Raw genomic sequence first — 16,703 nt, forward strand, 5'->3', positions numbered from 1 at the left:
TAACAATGAATTTAGAGAAAATAAGGTGCACATTCACAGTAATGTGTATTTGAAAAGTTGTAATTCTCATAATCATAAACCGCATTTAAGATTAGTTGTGGTGGGAATAAAGTGAGAGAAGCTTGGCAATAGTATACGGAGAGATTTTACTTTTTCTCCTTAGTCTTTGGAGTCAGAACACCAAGCATGTAATTAGAAGGATGCCCCAGTTTAAAAACACAGAAATGATGTCAGGTGAAAACTTCTTAGACATGGGAATTGCAATGGGAGCTATGTACATTAATTTGACATCCAAATGTAGATTCTCCAAAAAAACAAAAACAAAAACAAAAAACAACCACCAACAAATAAATAGAGAGACTAGCATGTATCCACTGAACCTGCCTGCTGGACCAGAAAGTCTAGGCAGATAGTGCCTTGTTTGAAATGAGTATAGTCATAAAAACTCATGCACGGACTCTGTGACCGATATTGCAGAATCAGAGGGAGGCAGAAAGGAGCAGCACCAAGTAGAAATATAGGAAGAGTTTTCTTTTGGTAGTTCTCTATATCTGCTACAAGTTCCAAAGAGAATATTGGCAAATGTTTTGGTTTTTTAAAAATTTTTATTTATTTATTTAGTTTAAGAGAGAAAGAAGGGAGAGGGACGGATTGAAGGAGAGAGAGTATCCCAAGCAGGCTTTGCACTGTCAGTGCAGAGCCCAATGTAGGCGGGCCTCAAATCCACGAACCGCAAGATCATGATCTGAGCCAAAATCAAGAGTTGCACGCTTAACCAGCTGAGCCACCCAGGTACCCCTGCAAATATTTGACATCCTAAACAGAGCCCAAGACATTATTAGCCCTTGAAAAAAGTGAAATAGTGTTTCTGAAAGAACGGTGTGTGGACAGTCTGGGACAGAATTTTTTTGTGTGTGATTAAAGTGGTGAGGCCGACTTCAGAGTTAGTGAAGAGGAATTTTAAGAGTGAAACAAGGAAATTGGTTTTTAACAAGATCCTGCATGATCTTTATACTAAATTCGAGTAACCGGAGTAACACAATGAGAAGGAAAAAAAGTAACAAATTAAAATCAATATAAGGCAAATTGATGATGGTTACACAAAACGTCTCTATAGTCTTTAAAATTGTTACAGACTATAGAGAAATCTGGAGAGTTTTTCAATTTGTGTTTGAAGTTATCAGAATAATCTAAAGATGATAGTACATCAGTCTTAGTTATGACTATAGAAGAAAAACTCCTTAAAGTATAAGAAAATGAATCCACCAGTAAATTACCTGAATAATTAATGATTACCAAAATTATTCCAGACTTGAAAAATAATTGCATAATAGGAAAACTGTTGAAATAATTCACCAAATCAATGTCAAAAAAAAAAAAATCCCAGCAAGGTACTATCAGTTTGATAGAGTCAAGTTAGTTTTTGATAACAATCAATATCCCTCTACTCCTGATATAATTTTTAGTAAAATAGGAATATTTATTGAAATTCCAGGGTCAACAATATAATAATTGCTAAAGCACAAGAGGCCTTTTAAGAACACAAACTGCAGTTGGTATTTTTTCTTCAATAAATGCTAGTCAGTATAACAGCTAAATGTAAACAGAAATATTGGAAATTTTTAGATGGCATGATTGTCCGCCCAGAGAACCCAAGCAATAAACCTGAAAAATAATATTACTACATATAAAGGAATTCAACATGGTAACCATTTACAATACCAAAACCAAAAGTTAAAGGTTGGAACAAAACCGTTTAAAAATAGCAACCAAAATTATAAAATACTCAGAAATAAATGTCACAAAGAAATATAGGATCTATGCAAATAAAACAATAAAATATTGACCACTATAAAGCTAATATTATTAAACAATGAAAATGTGTCGATGGGAGAAGATACCACTTAGTAATTGCTTTTCTACTTTATTTTTATTAAGTACAATCATAATTCCACTATTATATTGGGGTAAATGTGACTAAAACCATGAGGTTCTGGGGAAGTCCAGAAGGAGTGCACTAAGTTGACCTATTTGTATAGAGGTAAATTTGGAGAGATGGGAGGAGAGGGTTTAGAAGGAAGGAAGGAAAGGAGGAAGGGAAGGAGGAAGGGGAGAAGGAAAAAAGGAAAAGCATATTTAAATCTGGAAAGGGAAATACAAAGAGGTTATATAAAATAAATTAAAATCATGAAAAAAATTAGGAAGGATAAACACTAAACTCTGTTAGAGAACTAGATTAATTAAGAGTTTTACTTCATATAATATTATAATGAGAAAGGAATCTGGAAGTCATTTAATGAGAGAATTTGTCTCATGCAAAATTGTCTTTATCTCAGGAAAAAAAGTCACTGCATTACAAGCTGTTCCAATCTTTGGCACAATTATATACATTGGAGGGCTCTCCACTTCACAATGATGGTCATTTCATAATTGGGTAATCTCATTCGTAATTCTCCTATTTCTCTATGATTAATTATATACAATAGAGGATCATGTATTGAGTCATGTCATGTTAATAGTGGTAACCACTTTAATATTTAAAGACAACCTTTGAGGCGCCTGGGTGGTTCAGTTGATAGAGCATCTGACTTCAGCTCAGGTCATGATCTCAGGGCTTGGGCGTTTTAGCCCTGTGTGGGGATCAGTGCTGATTGTTCAGAGCCTAGAGCCTGCTTTGGATTCTGGTCTCTGTCTCTCTCTGCCCCTCCCCTGCTCACACTCTGTCTCTTTCTCAAAAGTAAATAAACATTTAAAAAATTTTTTTAAAAATAAAGATAACCCTTATATTACTGCTAACTGTTCATATTTAGGCTAAACATTTCCAGTTCCTTAAACTTTTCCTCATATGAGACACTTCCCAGAATCTCATTATTTTGCATCAGGCTTTAAATGATCTCCTTTTAGTTAAACCTTTGTTATATACCCAGTACTGAAGTTCAGATATTATCAGAAGAATGGACTCCTATTCTTATAAACTTGTTAACTCTAGAGCAAATCTGCACGGTCTTTGCTGAATTATTGTGTAATAGCCGTACGTCCTTTCAAATTTCCTTTTCTATCTATATCAAATTTGAAATAATTTAGCTTGATATCAGTGTTACAATTACTTTATTTAAAATGAACTGCCTTTTCAATCAAAAAAATGAGGGAAAAGACTCAGTGATGGATTCTAAGATGCTACTGGAGTTCTGTGTCTCTATGTGTGTGCATGCACTTATGTGGCGTGTGTATGTAAGTTTGTGTATGTGTGTATGGGAGTGTGTACATGCACATAGACATGCATATGTAAGTGTTCTGCTAGAGGATATTGCAATTATTTTATTGAAGTATAGTTGACATACAACATTATACTAGTTTCAGATGTAAACATAATGATTGGACATTTGTATACAGTGATCACCACAATGAATCTAGTTATCGTCTATCTCCGGAGTTAGAAAACATTTCTTGTGATGAGAATTTCTAAGATTTACTCTTTTTCTGATGTGTATGTATTTATTTTGAGAGAGAGCAAGAGCACAAGTCGGGGAGGGGAAGAGAGAGAGGGAGAGACAGAATGCCAAACAGGCTCTATGCTGTCAGCTCAGAGCCTGATGCGGGGCTTGATCTCTTGAACCTTGTGATCATGAGCTAAGCTGAAATCCAGTCTGCTGCTTAGCCCACTGAGCCACCCAGGCACCCCTAAGATTAACTTTCTTACCAACTTTCAAATTTGCAGTACATTAATATTGACCATAGTCACCCTGCTGTCCACTATATCCCCATTAAATTCCACTTAAATTTGTAATCTAAAAAATGCAACAAATGAACAAACAAAATGGAACAAAATTCAGAGATACAGAGAACAGAATGGTGGTTGCCAGAGAGGATGGCAGTTGGGAGGTGCAAAATAGGTGAAGGGAATTAAGAGTTACAAAATACCAGTTACATGGGGCACCTGGGTGGCTCAGTTGGTTAAGTGTCCAACTTCAGCTCAGGTCATGATCTCACGGTTCATGAGTTCAAGCCCCACGTCGGACTCTGTGCTGACAGCTCAGAGCCTGGAGCCTGCTCCGGATTCTGCATCTCCCTCTCTCTCTGTTCCTCCCCTGCTCATGCTCTGTCTTTCTCTCTCAAAAATAAACAAACATTAAACAAATTTCAAAATACCAGTTACAAAAGATCAAAATTTTGTGATGTTAGGAAAAATGAAATTAAGTGTAATGTTTGTGTAAACAAAGTGCGTTTGTAGCTGTTTTCGAATCATAACTTAAAATAAATAAATGTATTTGAGACCATTAAGAAAATTGCAAATGATGATCATTAACAAATCATCATGAACATGATATTTATTTTCACTCAATATTTAAAAAATATTAGTTATGTCTTAAAATTTTTTTTAATGTTTATTTTTGAGAGAGAGAGAGAGAGAGACAGAGCCCAAGCAGGGGAGGGACAGAGAGAGAGGGAGACACAAAATCGGAAGTAGGTTCCAGGATCTGAGCCCTCAGCACAGATCCTGATGTCAGGCTTGAACTCACAGACTGTGAGATCATGACCTGAGCCACGGGCGCTTAGCAGGCTGAGCCACCCAGACACTCCTAAAATATTGTGTCTTGTCACATGAGAGAAGTTTGCTGGAATTTAGGGAGAAAGCAAATGTATTTATTAGCATGCTACTATTTTTTTAGACTGTTGATAATATTTTATTATACATCACATATATAATATTCAGTTCCTTCATTGTTTTGTCTGGTTTATAACATATCTATGTTGACTTTAACATTCTACTTGTCATTACTACCCTTTGTTGATCATGTGTATATTAATATGAGCCTAAGTAAATAAATAAAATGGTAAAACGTCCCATAATGTGCTGTTTCATATAGGCTCAAGTTGAAGGGAAGGACTTGTTAAAAATAGATTTTCCGGCCCAGGCCCTTAAGATTCTGATGCAGTGCTTTGGGTGCTGGGGGTCAAACTGGATCAGTTTGCATTGATGCTGTTCAAACATCCAATTGATTTTAATAACGGGAAAAACTTGGGAAAACATTGATTCAAAATTATTCCAAAGACACATATTACTGCTGTTTTGAATCATCCATACCACTCATTACATCCACTAATACTGATAATAGAATTAAATATGTAAGATATTTGAACTTACTATGTTCAGAATTGGAAAGTAACGGGTTCTTTACAAAAAAGTGAGCATTTTACTCAATTTTCATTTTCTGTAGTAAGGATTTGTTCAAAGTATATTATAATGAATTAAATAAAATAATTTTATTCTTTATGTATTATTTTTAATTATATTGTTATCTTCTGCTTGCAGGGTACAAGTTGAATTCTATATGAATGAAAACACATTTAAAGAGAGACTAAAGTTATTTTTTATCAAAAACCAGAGGTCAAGTAAGTCATTCATTTTATTCTCCCATCAACATGTTTATACATATGTTTAACTAAAAAAAATCAGCTGTGCCATCCTTTAGCAAAATATGCTTTATGTAGAATAAATATGATAATCTTGTCTGCCAGGCAGTAAAAATTCAGAAAGCTATTGATGTTACATGTGGTGGTGTTAGGGTGTTTGAATACCTGCAGTTCCCCAAATCCCATACCAGTAGGTAGACTTGTGAGAGGGCCATTTGGATTAGTGAGGAAAATAATTTAAATGAGGGGTCCCCTTATTTTAACTGTGAGGCACATGTAAAACTTGGTTTGAGAAGGCTCTAACCAAATGGGAACAACTGTCTGATTTACTGGGGAAGAGTTTAATGTTTCCCATTCATGCCTGATAATAAGCAACATCTAGGGTTTTCTGAAATGTATGGATTACGAACATCCTTCTCTGGATATTTTGAATCAGGAAGTGTAGGGCTCAGCACACAGTTTCATACTCCACTGATTCTTCTCATCAGATAAGTTTGGGAAACATTGCAACTTGAGGAAGACATGAAATTGGCATAGTTAATGAGCTAAGACCATTCAAGGCTGATGGGTCAGTGACACCTGTTGCCTCCCCGTAATACCACATATTTTTAAAAAGCCAAAAATAATGAGTCAGTATGCAATTTTTCATGTGATTATTGCTTAAAATGTCAACAAATAGTGGAAAGGTCTACTATTGGAAAGTGGTGTAGACTTTGTTCTTTCTGAATTTTGATCTTGGAATCTTCTTTGGGTGGTCTCGATTAAGTTGTGCCCTTATAGGGTTCAAAGAGAAAAGCCTGAGTTGTTGGAAGTTATCAAAATACTGACTCTAAGGAATATTTCAGACTGTAAGGCACACTGCTTAGAGATTCTTAATGGCAAGTTAGCTGCAAAGGTAAGGCTAAGAATAGCTACTGCCTCTCTAACCTGGTTGTTTAGAATTTCCAAGGAAGTCCTACCAATAGATGTATTCATATCATTTGAATAGAAGGTCTTCTTGATCTTAATGCTAATAATTCTATCTCTCCAGGCCAGAAAATATAGATGCGTTATTTGAATACTTTACCAGCAGCCAACTTTGATTAAGCAGTCTTTTGAGGAGACCAGTTCTATAAAACCAGGGCAATTTCATTAACAGTTTAAAAGACTTTATAAAGAAGTTAACCCATAAAAAGTGTACCTGCCATTTTAATAAGGAAGCCTAGGAAAATTACAAAATTAATAGGCATTAATCTTTTACTGTTAAGAAATGTTACCTCAAGTACACTTACATATAGCAGAGAAAAAAAATGACATTTCACTTGCAGATATTATTAAATAATAATTATAAGAAGACCTTTCTCAAAATTTTATTCATAATGCATGAATCAGATACCACCTGATAATTGCAGGAACGGTAATGTTTCTATTAATCAGACTTTAAGCATATTTTGCTTAATGTTAATTGTTCTTCTTCATCACTAAGTATTATAAGCCTCATAACTGTGACTTACACAGTTTCACAGATACATACATGACAGTCTTAATACCCCCCAAATATCTAAGATTGCATTAGTACTTAACCTAAAGGAAAAAGTAAGTTTCAACTGGTAGAACTAAAATGTGTGTGAATGTATATGTATTTTCCAGCAAATGCTATTATGATTCTTCTATAATTATGTAATTACTGAGTGTATAATATATAATTATATACATGATTATAATTTCTTTACAATCAAATCTACAAGGTGTTCTGAAAGTAAAGGATGTATAACTTATCTGGTGGATTTGTAAGCAGCTAGATATTCTAGCTAGCTAAAATTTATTACAAAATTCATGGATATAAAAAATACTTCTAAGCATATCTGAACCAATCATGATTTTTGTGGCTTCTCAGTGCTCAAACCAAGATTTATTCTTGGGTGTAATATTTGCGGCCATTTGCAGTGCATGCAGTCTGTCAATCTCACATTTTTTTCCTAATATTTAGCCAATTAAAATTCAGATGTCTAAAATTTAAAGAGTTTTTAAATACAATAAGTGCTATATTTAAAGTTGTTATTTGTGGCAATTTTTTTAGACTTTTGTGAACTAAGTTAACATGAAAATTAAATTTTTGTTGTTTGTTTAAAGGTCTAAGAATTCGTCTATTCAATTTTTCTCTCAAATTATTAAGCTGTTTATTATACATAATCCGAGTGCTACTAGAAAACCCTTCACAAGGAAATGAATGGTAAGATGTCTTTGAACTTCAACAACAGTCTTTCGATTATTTTGAATTGTATTATAATTTTGAAGGGTGTTCTATGGAATTCATTTTCTTAAGGATGTTTTAGGTATTTGTCACAATTAAATTGATCTGGCTTTCAGTTAATACATGAATATAATCATTGTAGGTTCTTTTTTAAACATTTCTTCTTCCGGTGCCTGACTGGCTCAGTCAGAAGAGTGTGCTCATCTTGGCGTCATGAGTTTGAGCCCCCTGTTGGGTGTAGTGATTACTTAAATAAATAAATAAGCTCAAAAAAGAAAAGAAAAAAAAAACACATTCTTTAAAGAAAAGTAAACATCACTTCTTTTATTATCTGTTTATCAAAGCTAATACTGGATACCCACCCATATAATTTCTATTGCTAACCAAGTACTCTTAAGTAATTGCTTAATACAGAGTTAGTCTCTTTAAAGACCCATATACCTCTCTCTCTCTTCTTGATTTACATATACTCCAAAAAGGTATACTCTTTTGTATGCCAGCTATGTAAGTATTTTCAGTTCTACCAGGTGTTACCTTTTCTTTTTAAAGATTCCTTGAGGGCATTATGTTAAGTGAAATAAATTAGAAAACTGGAAATACTGTATGATTTCATTTATCAGTGGAATCGAAAAACAAACAAACCGAAAAACCCAAAAAACCCGAAACAACAACAACAAAAATCTAGTGACTTTTGAAGCACTCCAGCATATACTGGGATGCATGACTAAGTCTCAGATTTAGCTTGTGTAGCTCTTTATCTTATTTGAGTTAAATGACTTATTGACTTATTTTAACTTATTTTTCCATTCATTATTATGTTGCTTTTATTAAATTGCATTTCTGTTCATTTATAGACTTCCCTTTTTAGGCTCTATCCTTCACTAGAAGTAGTAGGGAAAGGAACTGTTTGTGTAATAGCATGAATAATTTTTAACTCATCACCATCATGGTCTCCTGTCCAACCTACTAAATTTAAATAGTTTTCAAAGCAGAAAACAAATTTGGTGGCTAACTTTTGTACAATTGTTTTTCATGTGGAGGTTCACCCTAATAAAATTGAGAAATACAAAAGATCAAAATAAAATGGGAAGTGATGATATATTATGCATTTAAATGAATCGGTTACTCCTCAGCTTGTGTAGACAGTGAAAATTATTCTGTATTTATTAAAGGATTAAAGATGAACAACTGAAATTTTCCTATGTAACAATTTATGTGATAATTCTTTGTACAATTTTAATTTATTTAATGAAATATAATTATGGCTATTCCACTACATCTTTATTGAATACTTGGCATGTGTTTATATTTCTGTGACTCAAGATACAACATTCTCTACCCTCAGGGACTTTTCAGCCTGTGAATGGTTGTATGTTTTGGAATTCTTGCTCTTTTCTGGCATTGGTCTAATTGTTTTATTTATGTTATTACCTTCAATATGCACTTAATCTTATTATTCCCACCTGACATACAGAGAAGCAGAAATTTTCTTATATTTGCCCTTCGCTTTGTGGCCTTCAGCACTAATATTTTTCTGCCTTTATCCATGGTTAAGTCATTGACCCCAGAAGCCAGCACCTTCCTGGTCCCTGCCCTGGTCGCCCACCCCTACTCTCCCCCCCTTTTGAACTGCATATTCATCCTCTCTACTTGGATGTTTAATAGGCATTTCGAAGTTGCCGTGTTCCAATTGGCTTCTTCTGTGCTTTTCCACATCTCAACATGTGACAGTTCCATCCTTCCCCTAGCCCTGCCCCACTCTCAGCCTTCCACATTTCAGCAGAACCAAATTCCAACCTAACAGTTGCTCAGGCCAAATGCTTTAGAGTTATTCTTAACTTCTCTTTTGGTCTCACACTCTGCAGCATATGCAAACCCCTTAGAAAATTCTGTCATTTCTATTTTCAAGATATATCCAGCATAGAATCACTTCTCAAGGCTGCCATCCTGGCACAGGCCACCTTCTGTCACCTGAGTACTGCAGTAGCCCTCCTAATTAGTTCTGCTAATTGTGCCTTTGCTCCTCTTTGGTTTATTCTTAATATAGCAGCCAGTGTTTCTTTAAGTTCTAAGTCAGACCTTGACATGGCTGTGCTCTGAATGCTGAGGTGCTTCCCATGGCTTCCCTGTAACTTCACCTCCTCCTCCTCCTCCTCCACCCATTTTGTTCCAGTCACATTGGCCTCTTCTCTGTTTCTGGATCATACCAGCCACAGAGCTGGCTTAGGCCTTCATACCTGCTGTTCCCTCTGTCTGGAATTCTCTTCCATCAGATAACATAAGGCATACTTCCTCAGATCTTTACTCAAAATTGTATTTTCAGTGAAGCTTTACCTAAATATCCTGTTTAAAATTGTATTCTCCTCACAAGGCTCCCTCAAATACTTTTTTTCTTTTCCCTTTTAACTTTTCTCTACTGCCTTTATCTCTTTCATATGTTATAAGTAGTATACTTGTTTTGTTTCCTGTGTATTCCACATGGATTGCTGTGGCTCTTCCATGAGGGCATCGATTATTGTCTGAATCCTCAGAAAAAATTTGACTCTCAGTAGTTTTTTATTTGTTTTTAAAAATTTATTTATTTACCTTTGGGAGAGAGAGACCTAGCAAGCATGTGTGAGCAGGGGAGGGGCAGAGAGAGAGAGGGAGAGAATCCCAAGCAGGCTCCACACTATCAGTGCAGAGCTAGACGGGGAGGGGGTGGGGGCTGAAACTCATGAACCATGAGAGTTGAAATCAAGAGTCAGATGTTTGACCAACTGAGCCCCCAGGCAACCAGTAGTTAGTTATTAAATGAGTGAGTGAATAACTGAATAAATGAAGGTCCTTTATAATCTGACCTTTGTTTACCTCACCTCACCTCCTATCCAGCCAAGCTCACCTACCTCAAGCCACTTATACATACTCTGTTCTCCTTTGTCTCTGAGCCTTTGCATATTCTGCTTTGTCTTCTTGGACTTCTGTTTCCCATTCCTAGCTTCCCTACCTGATGAGGTTTTGGGGTGATAGTGGGGTTCAGGGTGTCCGGAGCCAACAGCCAAGAAAGAATTCTTGAAGATGTCTTTGGTGCGAAAAGGTGATTTTATTAAAGCAGGGACGGGCCCTGTGGGCAGAAAGAACTGCCCCGGGATCATGAGGAGAGCCTGGTTGTATACTCTGGAGTTGGGGGAGGTAAAGTCCAGGGGAAGTTTCCAATGAGATTTTCATATGCTAAAAAAGACCCACAGGATACTGGAGGCCTAGCTATGGTCTAGCTAAGGTTTTTCCCTCTAGCAAAGCATTAGCATTAAAATGGTAGGGAGTTCCTGGAGAAACTTTGCTCTGCTTGCCTCAAGTGTTTGTCAATGGGCTGCAGGTTATGAGGAAATTTAATTTAATCTGCCATTTCCTTCTGCCTTTGTTTCCACATCACTACCTACTCCTTTTTAACTTGGGTCAGGATTTGTGGACCTTCAGGGTAACAATTTTGGGTAGCACCTAATCTGAAATTCTTACCTGACATCATGATCTATAGCCCAGTTTTACTCTGGGTTAGGAGTGGCTTCTAGGGATTCTCTGAGCCTCCTGCTACCACCCCCACCCCCACCCTACTTCTGTCCCAACACTTAACATGTTGCCTATGTTCTCTTTGTTTGCTTATGGAGGGCAAGGACCATGTTCTACTTGCCTCTAGCTCTCATATTTAGTGTAAGACTTGGTGAGTCAGGGAATGTTGTTGAAATAATGGAATTATGTTCAGCAGTTTTATTGATAGTGTTGCACAATCAAGATGATTAAGGGCCACTGGCTAGAGATGGCAGTGAATATTACATTTATTACATTTTTCTGTCTATGTATTATTAAAAATGGTTCACACTACACTTCTTTCTAAACGCACACTACAATAGTTCTTAAAATTTGGTGATTTATAAATAAAATGTACATTAGAGTGATCTGAAAATCATAAAATTAGGCATGATAGAATCTCTCTAAGGGTGAGAGGGCATTGGGGAATGATGGCAGAGTAAAATTATATTATTTGAAAAACATTAAGAGGAACAAAGTTTCCTACAATTAACTTCTGTGTCATATTACTGAGAATATTTAGCCATAATTATAGAGGATATACATTTGAAAAACCAGATTACTGCAATTAAAAAACATAACAACATAACTTATGGCTCCATTTTGAATACAATGTTCTGTTCAGTTCCCATTGTCAGTGCAGTATTGGTTAATGAAAAACAGAAGTGGCCTTTATGGGCACAGACTCTACTTTAAAATAATGAGGCTAATTCAGCAAAGAGATTTATTTAATTAGAGTTTCTGACATAATAAAGCTGTGGATATTTTGTGCTGCTTTGCTTTATTTTTAAATCTCTTCAGAGCGAAAATTGATATAAAGATGTTGCAAGTATGGACAAACTGAAGATATGAAAAAGTGTTATTGTTATTGTATGAAATTGTACAAGTGACAAACTGTGATGTCCACACAGTTTGTAGTAAATGATTTAAAAGCATTAGCAGAGGAAACACACCTCCACCATGTAGTTTATGAATTTCATTGAGACATGAGCCATCAGCATTGACTCATTGCCTGCTGGTGCTTAACAGTTCTTCATTGTGTGTCAAAACCAATGCATCCTCTTCCAATTTTAAAAATTGTGGAAGTGATTATTAGTTTTTAATATCAAGGGATAGAGACAGAGGTAAGAAGTACATGAATGTGCTTATACTTTATAGTATTTGGATTTACATTGAAAATCAGTGCCTAACAGAGCAACAAATGTGTTTAATTGACATTCACATTTTAAAGATTATTTCTTCTTTATGGTAGCAGTTATTAAAAGGAGAAATAAAATTTTGACAGTATCTTTCAAATATGTGATGTCCAATAGGAAGGAATGTCATAATGTAGACCTTTTCTTCTCTCATGTATATTAGTTGCAGTAGAGATGAAAGTTAGCACCCAGTGCTCCAACATATATATCAAAATTTAAAAGATTTTTTTTTTTTGTTTACTAGAGTCTAATGCTGGTGCTTTTAGTGTAGATATTTTCTCCACTGATTCACGTATACACATACACACACCCCCACACACACACGCGCGCATGCTCTATAACATGTAAGTATATTATTATGTATGCAGACCAGTTTTATTTTGTGTCTATATGCTGGGACCTAAGAATCCTCTATAGTTTTCGGAAAGGTAAAGAAAGCATGAAGAAGGTATATAAACACTTCTTGAAATTACTATTGAACAAATGACAAACATCACTTTTACTTGTATTTTATTCTCGTATCTCAGGTGAGAATTAGTGATATCACCATACTCTCACTGAAAGGTTGAGAAATGTAGCCTTTGGGTCAAGAGTGGCTTTTTGCACTCAACTCTATACCATGGAGAGGGGAGAGGAATGTTGATAGAAAGCCTAAGCCAGTGCATATGTAATGGAAAAACTCTTAAAAGTCCAATCTCTCAAAGAGTTAGCATTTAGTCCTCCCTCTAACACCCTAAGGATAGGCTGTGTAGCCTGGTATGAATACATCTAGTGTTTTGAAAGGAATCAGCTTTTGAAAAATCTCCCTAATATATTGTCAAGACTCTACTATGTGTCAGTATCCTGGTCTCCTTGGTTTCAGACATGCACTAAATTTTATATGTCGTTGAGATGTGAGCCTATATACCATACCTAGTACTCAGTTCTCAGTATTTGTTATGATTAGGAGAGTTTTATCGTTTCCACCCTGGTTGCGGGTATTATACTTCTGTTAATAGAAGCTTGTATTTGTTGTCTTGGAAAGCTATCAATCTGTGTTCATCTCAAGTTTGTGAGTCACAGGGTCCTTTCATATGAATTATGTCCCACCTATTGACCCTATTACTTTCCTGTGCTTAACAAATGCTTTATTCTTCTGGTTAACATATTCAACCCTGGACTTCTGCCTCAGCTGCCAAAGCTTATCAGACATTTTTAGCAGCTATTTTCTTACCTTTTGGAGAAGCCATAAATAAGCATGCTGTGAAAAGTGGCTGAGGCTACAGGTCATTAACTTTCTATATTTAACTGTTGCTGTAACTTCCATTGTTTGATCTGGTTCTTCCAGTTTTCATAATGATGCTTCAAACATGGATTTTATCTATAAACTTAGTTTAATCTGAATAACGGAATCATATAAATTTTGTTTTTATTTTTATAATTAAAAAAGTGAAATTTATTTTATTTTTCATGATTTTATAGTTGGTTCATGATTGTTACTATATGAATACCTATGGCAAGTAATACACTATTACTATATGAATACCTATGGCAAGGAAAGGAAGTAGAAGTTACCTAAAATATCAACACCTAGCAATAAGTACTTTCAGTGTTTTGGTGAGCAATCTTTTGTAAATTCTCTCTGTATAAACACACATACCTATAACATGCTCATACTGATGTAGTTAGGACAATATTGTATACATCGTTTTTTCAATGATTTTTTTCTCATTCATGTTATTTTTGCTATTGTTGATGACGAGGATGCTTTCTCTTCCAGCTACTTTCCTACTACAAATAATGCTACAATAAATATTCCTGTACAGCTATTCTTTCCTCCTAGTACTTTATTGTCAGTGGGATTGAAGCTGCATTTGGAAATACGGTCTGATTGCCAGGTTCACTTTCACTTCTTCTTTGTTCTGGAGGTGATCTAGAAATGTGCAAAATAATCCTATATTCTTTTTTCAAGATAAATTCACTTTATAAAGAAGAGTTTGGGCACTAGCTTTTTACTAGAATTTATACATTATTCTTCTTTGTATTTATCCAATTTAGTGCTTAGTAAATTGGTGGAGAAGATGACTTCATTGGCAATCTCACTTCACACTGCAATTTATATAGTAGAGTTTTGTAGAAATGTTTTTTTAAGGATTATGAAACCTACTCCACATGACCTAGCCTTGTCTAAGAAAAGGCTTTTCTTCAAGGTCTTATTTAAATTTAAATGCTCTATGACACTTCAGGACCTATCAAAGCAACATCTTGGACCAAAGGAAATGCTATTTGTTTGATAGCTAGCTTTTAGTAAATCCATATTAAGTATTAATTTCTCTTTGAAAATGCTCTCAAGCTTCTGATTCACAATTTACTTTATCATTTTCCAGAGATTGCTATTTACTTGATTTTAGTTGTTTTTGTGGCACATCATTTTCATCTATGAAATCTGTGTCCATATCTCTCTTTGGTCTTACATATCTTGTCACTGAGAATATAAGAGATGTGTTTTGGCAAGGACAGTGTTGTGAACTCATCAGCCGTAGTTTTGCTTTTATGGTACCATCAATTTGTTTATATTGAATGCCTTGCTTACTAAAGACGTTGGGACTATAATGGTGAGTAAAATAGACATACTGTTTCATCTTAGGGAAACTTGCAGTTTAATGAATAGATAATTACTAAAGAACTACATCTGCAAATAAATGCAAAGTTAAAACCAACATAAATGGCAGGAGAAATGTGGTCAGTGATGTTGCCGAAGAGATTAGTTGACTACATTGATCAAGTGGCCGCCTCAAGGAAGGTTTCCCTGAGACAGTTGAGCTGAGAGCTAGGATAAGGGAAGAGCTCATGTAAAAAAGGGTGTGATAGGAAGGATTGTGTCCCAGTTGAGTAAGTTTAAGAATGCCATTTTAGAGTTTTGGTCTTTATCTTAACAGAAGTGTAGTGCCAATACGTAGTGCAGTGATGTGATCTAAAATACATTTGGAAAGAATCTGTGTAGTAGTAATTTGGAGCAAAAATGTAGAAGGCAAAAAGTGGCTTAGGTTCCTAGTTAGTAGGCTTTTGTAAGAGTCCCAAAAAGTGGTAGTTTAGATTGAGATGATTGTGGTAGTAGAGATGAAGAGAGGTAATCCATTCTACAGATATGTGGTGGAAAGAATTGGAAGTTTTGATTACTTGTGTATTAAGTATTTGAAAATATGGGAGAGGAAAGTATCTAAGATGATGCTTAAGCTGTTGGGTAACCAAGCACAATGGAATTTAGTGCCATTTGCTGAGAGGTGAAAAATGGAAAGGACCAGTTTTTTGTTTTTTGTTTTTTGTTTTTTGTTTTTTTTTATGTTCATTAACTTTTTGAGAGCGAGATAGGGTGTGAACAGGGGAGAGGTAGAGAGAGAGGGAGCACAGAATCTGAACCAGGCTCCAGGCTCCGAGGTGTCAGTACAGAGCCTGATGCTGGGTTCAAACCCATGAACCATGACGTCATGACCCAAGCCGAAGTCCGACGCTTAACCGACCGAGCCATCCAGGCTCCCCAGAGAGGACCAGTTTTTGAGAGAAAGGTCACAGGTTTGGTTTGGAGCAATTGAGTATATTGGTTATCCAGGTAGATATGACATTCTGGAATAACAGAGTACTTTAGTTTAATATGGTAGGTAGGTTCTTTGAATGGTATTTTAAAGTTTATAATTCTTTTTAAAACTAGAATTTTAGAGAGTTTATTGCTCTTTGTTATTTTTAACATATTACCAAAAGGATTTAAAAATATACTTAATATCTTATGGGACTCCTCTAATACTTCATAACTATAAAGAGTGAGTAGGCTTTGTTCTGTTTTGTATGGTTTCTTGTTTATTTGCATTTTTTGGTCAGCATAATATAACTCTTCTCATCTTTTCATGAGCAGATTATATTGCTGTGAATGACTTTCATTTGAATCAGCTGTATACAAAAAAACTGTAGGCAATAGTATGGTATAGTTAAAAATTATAACTAGTTGGGGCACCTGGCTGGCTCAGTTGGTAGAGCATGTGATTCTTGGAGTCAGGGTTGTTGAGTTCTACCACATGTTGGGCTTGAAGCCTACTTAAAACATTATAATCTGTGGGACATTAGAAGTGTATGGTGTTTTCTGAAGAGCGTAGACAATTTTTAACATCAGGGATTATATGATTTTTAGGGGATATTTAAAGATAGTTGCTCTTTGTCCTGCATAAGGTTTTATTCTAACCTCAGCCACAGACTTTTTGGTAGTATAATATTTTATACAAATCCAAATCTGAAATATAACTGTGTTCTATAAGTTTATTCTG

General features: G+C 35.3%; 1 protein-coding gene and 1 long non-coding RNA gene across 12 annotated transcripts in view; one reads left to right on the top strand and one right to left on the bottom strand.

The window, feature by feature from the left end:
• Positions 1-16,703, top strand: part of KCNT2 (potassium sodium-activated channel subfamily T member 2) — a 361,485-nt gene that overhangs the window by 97,939 nt on the left and 246,843 nt on the right. For all 11 annotated transcript variants that reach the window (XR_005784134.1, XR_005784135.1, XM_040453583.1 and 8 more), the window contains exons 2-3: positions 5,315-5,394; positions 7,528-7,627. Coding sequence is in view for 9 of the 11 variants with exons in the window: in XM_040453583.1 (XP_040309517.1) it covers positions 5,315-5,394; positions 7,528-7,627 (180 nt within the window). In the remaining 2 variants the exon portion in view is untranslated. The remainder of the gene's footprint in view (positions 1-5,314; positions 5,395-7,527; positions 7,628-16,703) is intronic.
• Positions 1-16,703, bottom strand: part of LOC121016157 (uncharacterized) — a 43,463-nt gene that overhangs the window by 395 nt on the left and 26,365 nt on the right. The gene's annotated exons all lie outside the window — the stretch shown is intronic.

Source organism: Herpailurus yagouaroundi, unplaced genomic scaffold (assembly GCF_014898765.1).
Source record: "Herpailurus yagouaroundi ecotype Mexico unplaced genomic scaffold, PumYag 209, whole genome shotgun sequence".
Taxonomy (NCBI): Eukaryota; Metazoa; Chordata; class Mammalia; order Carnivora; family Felidae; genus Herpailurus; species Herpailurus yagouaroundi.